The sequence below is a fragment of the Brassica napus genome, chromosome A9 (genome assembly GCF_020379485.1).
Source record: "Brassica napus cultivar Da-Ae chromosome A9, Da-Ae, whole genome shotgun sequence".
Taxonomy (NCBI): domain Eukaryota; kingdom Viridiplantae; phylum Streptophyta; class Magnoliopsida; order Brassicales; family Brassicaceae; genus Brassica; species Brassica napus.
In genome coordinates, this window is record NC_063442.1 from 38788627 (window position 1) to 38797361 (window position 8735).

At 30.2% G+C, this 8735-nt stretch overlaps 1 protein-coding gene across 2 annotated transcripts; it reads left to right on the plus strand.

The window, feature by feature from the left end:
• Positions 1-548: 548 nt before the first annotated feature.
• LOC106368617 (NADP-dependent glyceraldehyde-3-phosphate dehydrogenase-like) lies at positions 549-4554 on the plus strand. Of its 2 annotated transcripts, none has more exons than XM_048741469.1 (10): positions 549-1007; positions 1247-1440; positions 1519-1647; positions 2866-2985; positions 3072-3208; positions 3289-3444; positions 3514-3892; positions 3986-4102; positions 4181-4289; positions 4499-4554. In XM_048741469.1, exons 1-10 carry the CDS (start codon positions 863-865, stop codon positions 4522-4524), a joined length of 1512 nt encoding a protein of 503 aa, XP_048597426.1. In that variant the 5' UTR covers positions 549-862; the 3' UTR covers positions 4525-4554. The 2 variants fall into 2 exon arrangements, with proteins under 2 accessions (XP_048597426.1, XP_048597427.1); XM_048741470.1 differs by lacking the exon at positions 4499-4554 and having other exon boundaries at positions 639-763; positions 847-1007; positions 4181-4463.
• The last annotated feature ends 4181 nt before the right edge of the window (positions 4555-8735 follow it).

Here is an 8735-nt window from a genome sequence, read left to right on the forward strand (position 1 = left end):
AAAATTTGGGTATTTTTTAGGTTCGGTTTGGGTTTCGGCTATAGTTTCAAGTTTTATGGATTTTCAGTTTTTCCGGATCCTAAATATCCAAACCAATTTGAACTTGCTATGTAAAACTACATGTATTTTACTGGTGCTTTAATTGTGAACCCGAACAAGACCCGAAACGCGACACGAACCCAAACTAAAAAATTTCAAATACATAGTTGGTCCACATTTCTAAAATCGAAAGACTCAAACCCAGTAGGAACAGACTCGGGGATCCGAAAGTATGGAAGTGGGATAGAACGGAACATACCATTTAATGACATACAAAAAATAAATTAAATAACGGGAATATATATATTCCAAATAAAAACGGACCTTGTGAGTCAATTTTTTTTTGAACCACACCTTGTGAGTTATATGCATGTTTGTTTCTGTATGAATTCATATCATAGACATGCTTGTACATGTGGCTATCAGGAGTCCCCCCCTCCCTTAATAAACGTTGATGTAGGTCCAAAAGCTATTCAATAACCAACAAAACGATCACACACCAACAAACTCTTCACTCTCTAATTCTCATTTCCCACCATACAATTTTTCCTCTTGCTTTCATTTTATCTTTTATAGATTTTCTTTTACATCACTTATCTATCCATCTACCTTTCATGCTCTTCACCGCTCCTTTTGTAAAACTATCATTGATCAATCTCTCTCTCTCTCACTTTCTCAACACTCAAGAAGCGAGACAGAGAGGAGACTCTTCTTCTTCTTCTCTGTTTTATCTCTCTGGCTTTATATTCACACACACTGTGAACATATACAAACCCAATTTGTGTTCTTTTGATCTTCTTATTCAAGCATTTTTAAGACATCAATGGCGGGGACTGGAATTTTCACAGACATTCTTGACGGAGACGTTTACAAATACTACTCTGATGGAGAGTGGAAAACTTCCTCCTCCGGTAAGAGTGTCGCAATTATTAACCCGGCCACAAGGAAGACTCAGTACAAGGTTCAAGGTACGCTTATGTATCATCAATGTCTTCGTAAGATCCACAACTTTATTTTCTGCCTAGCAGTTTTTATATAATGATTCTGACCAAACTTTGGAGACATGTTCTGGAAATTTTGATGAATATTATTGGTTGGTTAATTTTTAAAAATAAAATAATAATTTACATAACAAACCAAAGAAATTTTCAAGAGAAACAGAGGAATTAAAGAAAAAAACTAAATGCTCTGTTACTGTGAAACGCAGCATGCACACAAGAAGAAGTGAACAAGGTGATGGAGATGGCTAAATCTGCTCAGAAATCGTGGGCGAAGACTCCTCTTTGGAAAAGAGCTGAGCTTCTTCACAAAGCTGCTGCAATCCTCAAGGACAACAAAGCTCCCATTGCTGAGTCTCTTGTCAAGGAAATCGCTAAACCCGCCAAAGATTCTGTTACTGAGGTGTCTTTATCTACCTCTCAATACATTTTCTTTTTTATCTGAAACAATTTTTCTTAATGTTTTTAGTTTTGATGAAAGGTTGTGAGGTCTGGAGATTTAATCTCTTATTGTGCTGAAGAAGGTGTTAGGATCTTAGGTGAAGGGAAGTTTCTTCTCTCCGACAGCTTCCCTGGTAATGAACGTACTAAGTACTGCCTCACTTCAAAGGTAACAAATCTCTTAGTTTCTATGTCTGCATGATCAATGGTTGAAGTTTAAACAAATTGTTTTGATTAAGAGGTTGATTGTTTGTGGTTTTTGGTTTAGTTTTTGGTTTTTTTTGTTTTTGCAAAAACTATTTTTCATCCAATCAAGTTTTAGTTTTTAGTTTTAGTTTTTGTAGAAACCATTTGATTTGCCAATCAAGATTTCTAATAAATAGATTCCCTAAAATTTAGGGAAACTAGTTTTTGAAAAGTTTAACCAATTTGTGAAGAAAAGCTAAAAATCAACTTTTGTGAGCTTCTAAAAGGAAAAACGAATTTTGATTTTTTTTGGGTAGAAACTACAACATTTAATTAATTAATAATTAATAAATAATATTTTCATAAAGATAAATAATCATTCAATTTTTGGTATATTAGCTATAATTTAAACAATAATGTGATATAATTTATTTGTGTTTAATATCTGTAAAATAAATTTATATAGTTTATAAATAATATTAATTAATTTTAAAGCTTAGTTATTAATTTCTCTATATAAAATAATAGAATAATTTTAATAATTATTAGTCACATTAAAAATAACTAAAATTATAAAAACATAATATGTTTTAGTAATACAATATATTGTATTAGTCATGAAAAATAAAAATAGCCATTCAATTTTAAGAAAATATAAATAATTTATAGGAGAAATTTTATAATTAGTTTCAAAATTTTAAGTATTTTTATTTTTATAAAATTTATAAATTTTAAGAAAAACTATTGCTATTTAAGTTTATAAATTAAAAATAATTTATATAAGAAAAAATTCTAAATAGTTTCAAAATTTTAAATATTTTTAATTTTTTGCAATTTATATAAATTTTATGATAAATATTTTTTTTATAAAACTATAATAATTAAAATATGTTATTGTATTCTATTTTAAAATAATTATCACAATATTTTGATAATTTTAATTGTAAATATAAATATTTATTTCTATTTTGTTGTATTATTTCAAAGTAATGCATTAATTAATTTTTGAAAAATAAAAAAATACTGCAAAACCAAAAACCAAAATCAAAATCTAAAAACCAAAAACCAAAAACCAAAAGCTAAAAACCAAAAACCAAAATCTAAAAACCAAAAACTAAAATCTAAAAACCAAAAACTAAAACTAAAAACTACTGAAACAATCATCACCTAAAAATTGTGTGTGTTTGTTTTTGAGCTGCAGATTCCGCTTGGTGTGGTTTTGGCTATTCCTCCATTTAATTATCCAGTCAATCTAGCTGTATCGAAGATCGCTCCTGCTTTGATAGCCGGAAACTCCCTTGTCCTTAAACCTCCAACTCAAGTAAAACTAAACAACTTGCTTTACCTCCAAACAACTCTTTAATCTTCTTAAAAGTGATGTTTTGAAAAGTCCTTTTGTTTCTGTAGGGAGCTGTTTCTTGCCTTCATATGGTACATTGCTTTCACTTAGCCGGTTTCCCTAAAGGTCTCATTAGCTGCATCACTGGCAAAGGCTCTGAGATCGGCGATTTCCTCACTATGCACCCTGCTGTTAACTGCATTAGGTAAATACATACATATATACATTAAAAAAAAATGTTTATGTTCCTATTTAACTACATAAAGTTTGGATGACTGGTTTCAGTTTCACTGGTGGTGATACTGGAATCTCAATCTCCAAGAAAGCTGGGATGATTCCTCTTCAAATGGAACTTGGAGGAAAAGATGCATGCATTGTCCTGGAGGATGCTGATCTTGATTTAGTTGCTTCCAATATCATCAAAGGAGGATTCTCTTACAGGTATAATCTACCTAACTATATAACTATTCGACATAACCCGTGTTAACCTGGTTTGTTTACCTTAAACAGTGGCCAGAGATGTACTGCGGTTAAGGTAGTCCTAGTGATAAAATCAGTGGCGGATGAGCTTGTTGAGAAAGTGAAAGCTAAAGTGGCTAAACTCACGGTGGGACCACCTGAGGAGAACTGTGATATTACAGCGGTGGTGTCTGAATCATCAGCTAATTTCATTGAAGGATTGGTGATGGATGCTAAGGATAAAGGAGCAACGTTCTGCCAAGAGTATAAAAGAGAAGGCAACTTGATTTGGCCGTTGCTTTTGGACAATGTCAGACCGGACATGAGGATTGCTTGGGAGGAACCGTTTGGTCCTGTCTTACCCGTCTTGAGGATCAATTCTGTTGAAGAAGGCATTAATCATTGCAATGCTAGTAACTTTGGCCTCCAGGTATCATATAACTTTTGGCTATCTTGAGTCTGGTTCAGCTCGGTTTATTTGGGTTGTGCTTAATCGGAGCTAAACCAATAATTTCATTTAAAGGGATGTGTATTCACAAAGGACATCAACAAGGCAATACTGATCAGTGATGCAATGGAGACAGGAACGGTTCAGATCAACTCTGCACCAGCGCGTGGACCGGACCACTTCCCTTTCCAGGTGAATCATTGATTTCTAACTACATTTTGCCTCGGTTATGACCGGTTATCTAACAAGATTGGGGATTGGCATAAACAGGGGCTTAAGGACAGTGGAATAGGATCACAAGGTGTGACAAATAGCATCAATTTGATGACCAAATTGAAGACCACTGTCATTAACTTGCCTACACCTTCTTACTCTATGGGTTAGTTTCCCTTATTTTCTTAATCTTAGAACCAAATCAATCGGTCTCGTTTATATCCGATAGAATCGAAATCTATGAATAAAATGGAGTCATTAGGGTAACAATTATGGTATGTAAACTCTATGTAATCAATAAGAATATATTTGCTTAGTAATGTAATGTAAAGTTCTGAAAGGTGAGTGAGAGTTGGTTGTGTTGTGTTATAACAGGAGACGGTTTCATCTCACGACTGTGATTGAAGCAGAAAGATCCCTTTTGATGAGTCTTTGGAGTTTTTTTTTTTAAGAAAAAAAACCTTTTCCATCTTGAAATAATCATTTGCACCAATCTCATCGATTTCTCCGATGGAATATTTCAGGAAAAAAATAAATGAAAACTGCATCCTTAAAAATTTATAGAGTAAAATATTATATGCTAAATATTTTTATCTAAAAATATGATTTCGAAATTCCGGCTTCAGATGATTAGATCTAAGTAGGAAATCTTCACAAAACAATCTTTCATAAACTTTGTTGTTAGAGATGGTTTACATTTTGTGGAAGCACTGTGGCCTATTGGTCAAGGTTTAAAGGTTTCTACACCCAGGTTTGGGGTTCAAACCCCAGACAACGCAATTTCTACAGAAAAAGGTCTGGGTTTCAATTTCCGGAGAAGGCGAATTGTGCAGAAAAATTAGAGAAAATGCTTACAATAGATCTTCAGCATGGCGCAAGGAGTACCGTCAGGAATCGATCTCATATGGCTACTCAGAGTGATGTAGTCAGACGTGAATCCTCATAAAGCAAGTAGAATGTCGGCTGTAATATCGTTTATGTAATGTTTCTCATAATTTGTAATAGCATAAGTAACCGGACAAAAAAAAGAGATGGTTTACATTTCTAAAACAAGTCATGACAAGCAAACTGAAGTCGGTCCACTTGGTCAAAAAGTGGTAAAAGATTAGTCGATTTATAGATAAAAAGGAAAGTAGTCGGCTATGAAAAGAGAATACTGAGGACGAGGAGAGATTATTCATACACACGAGCAATTCAATACAAGATTAATAGTTTTAGTACTTTACTTTGCTCTATCGAGCTGATCATCTTTTCACAAGAATCTTAGTCTTTTCTCTTGTAATCATTTTTGATCTCGCAATAAACGTCTTTCAAATAATTTACATCAAATTTTTTGCATACATTTTGCATATGCCGAATTCAGATTAAACGTTATATATGGAAAGTTAAAAAGCAAAACCAGAAAAAATTAAAGATGGTGGCCGCAGAAGATCCTGGCGACAACAGATCTCACCACCATGATGGCTGCGATGAAAGATTTGATGGATTATATTACTCAAGAAGATGCCACAAACAAAGCAAACTATTCAAAATGATGGTTTTTTTTTTCTTTTCAAAATGATGGTTTTTATATAAGTCTAGTTTAGCTAATTTGGATTAGAATTAACAAATTAAACTCAATAATTATGTTAACTAATTTGCATTGAGTGTTGTCAAAGAAAAGAAAAAAACTAATTTGCATTGAGTGAATTGATTATTACGTAAGTCATATTCTTCGTTTCTGCCGTAGGATACCAAAGAAGTTAATTTATATAGAGTACAACTAAAATTTCAAATATCAACCTGTTTAAAACGAAAGTAAACAAAGAGATGTTGGAGTTCACGTAAAGACGAACTTCAATATGATTGTGTATACATGTAACTAATACTAAAAAAGAGTTTAGTTTCTAGATATATTTTTCACTATAATGACATCCATACGGTACGGGAACTTCGTTGACAACACTGAAGTTTGTTTATAGTTTTACACAAAACTAATTCTTGGATATAACTCATACACGTTGTATCATTTTCTTTTCAATCACAACCTTTGGTCTGTCCAATATAATATCCTCAGGACTTTTTTGGTAGAGATGTTTCTGCAAATCTTCGGTACATCATCAAATTTACATAATTCACCTTATCAAATTTAAAATTCAGTAAATAATTATATTTATTTTAATTTTTCTTTATAAATAATGTAAAACAAAATTGTATATTATTTATTAACTTATGTCGAATATGCGGATTGAGGTGTAAAGGAAGAAATGACAAAGACTTGCACCAATTTTACATATCTCGAACCAATTGTTATTTTGTACAGAAGAAGAATGTGAAAACTATATTTTATGTCTTCGATTTGCTTTATTAAGAACACATATGTTAAATTAAGTACTTCTATCTCTAGTTTTGTTGTGTAGTACATTAATTATTTGACCAACATTTGCAATTAATAAATAGGTATAATTAAAGGCCACCTTTCTCCACTTGAGAGTTTGTGAAAACGCAGAATGTCCCATGTGCTTAATATTAGATAATAACCCGCGCATGCAGAGAGCGAAATTTTTATACTAATCTTTATTCATAAATAGTTTTGACATTCTGCAACACTTTAATCTTTATTGATTGTAAAATGACGAATATTGTATAATCTTTGTTAAAAAGTTAACGTATTACAATTCATTTTAATTATTTTAAAAACTTCATATGCAAAAAATTAAATTAAATTTTGCAGATGACACAAATCATCAAAACCAGATATGCAACATCAATTATAAAATGACAAAAGAGAATTAGGTTTTCTGTTCTCGGTTTGATTACTATTTTTAGTAATTTAAGTCGATTTAATCAAAATATAACATATAATAAAAAACATATTTTTTTAATATATGCTTAATGTAGTTATTTAATTTCTTTTAATAATATAAAACTAAACAAAAAAAGAGAGAAGATACAAAAATTATTATCAAATATGTAATATTCATAAGCATTAATTGTCATATATATGTTAAGGCTAATTCTTCTAAATAGATTATTTTCAAGTTTTGATCACAAAAATAGACCACAAGGAGAAAAATGACCAAAATGTTTCATTTAATAGGTAAAATGATCCTAATACCCTAGATATAAAAAAATAATAAAATAATAAAAATTAAAAAATCAAAAAAATCAAAAAATAATTTGTTTTATAGTTTTAGATTATATGTTTTCAAATTCAAACTTTTTTATATAAAAATTTTTTTCAAATTTTTTTATTTTTTTTTCAAAGTTTTCTTTTTAACTATTTTTAAAAATTTTAGTATTTATTTTTTATTTTATAAAATTTTAAATCTCAATCCCAAATCTCCACCCTTCAACTGTAACCGTAAGGTTTGGATTAGTTAACCCTAGGGGTATAAGTGTATATTTACCTCTTTAATGAAACATTTTGGTCATTTTGATCCTTAGGGTCTATATTTTTGACTGAAACTTTGTTAGTGTTATCCTATGGTATTTCCCATATGTTAATCACATTATGTAATTTTGTAACTTTTATTTAAGGAAGGAATTAAAAATATTCTTTTGTACACTAATAATCAATTTGATATCACCTATATATTAAAAGAGTACCATTTATCATTAATGCGTTCACACTATATTTGTCATGTGTCAGCTTTACGTCGATTTCAATTTGAGTATGTTGACATATCGACCTCACAATCATTTAACAATTAATATATTCATATACTAATTTTTTAACTTCACCGCAAAAAATTTAATGTGTTCACACTATTTTTTTAATCAACTCTTTTTTAGTTCCTACATTTTTGACTTTTGTATTAGTGAACTGAAATTCTCTCCCTACAGCTACTAGATAATATCATTTTCAATGACAAAAATTACAAAATCATTAAGATTCGTATCAACGAAAATGTTGGAATGAGAATATTTTTAGAAATTGAAAGTTAGGTATCTTGCCGAACATAGACATGGCTGAGGCTTATGTACATAAATAATTATGATTTGTTATGAACTAAAGAAACACCGCATACAAAGTCAGATATTTAATTTAGCCAAATATCAATTTTCTTTACAGAGTTTTCATATCATACCAAAAATTAGAAAAATAATCAAATTGTTAGAAAAAAATCAATTAGAAAAGCTTTAAAAGAAAAGAAAATTCGTGAAGTCAGTTAAAAATTAGAATTCAAGTGCCGAGTGAAGAGATCACATTATTTCCACACAACTCTAACTCTTTTCAAGTGCCGAGTGAAGAGATCATATTATTTCCACATAACTCTAACTCTTTTCACTAGATTGTATCGTGTTTTTATTATATTTACTAATATTTTTTGTAAGAATTTTTTTTTTATTAGAAAATACGCTTTATTGGTTATAGACTACATCAATTTTGCAACATTACCAATAATATTGACACGACATCCAACAATTTTTATTGGTATTCTTATAGTATGGTCCAATAATTATGCATGTTAAATAAGCTTAGAATATTTGTTTTACAGTTATTTTATTTTGCTTTATATTAGTAGAAGAAAGTTAGTTTAGGTAAAATATATGGATGCAAAGAACCAAACTGAACTAGATTTAAAAGTAATATTAAACACAAACTAAAACTGATTAAATACTCAGATGG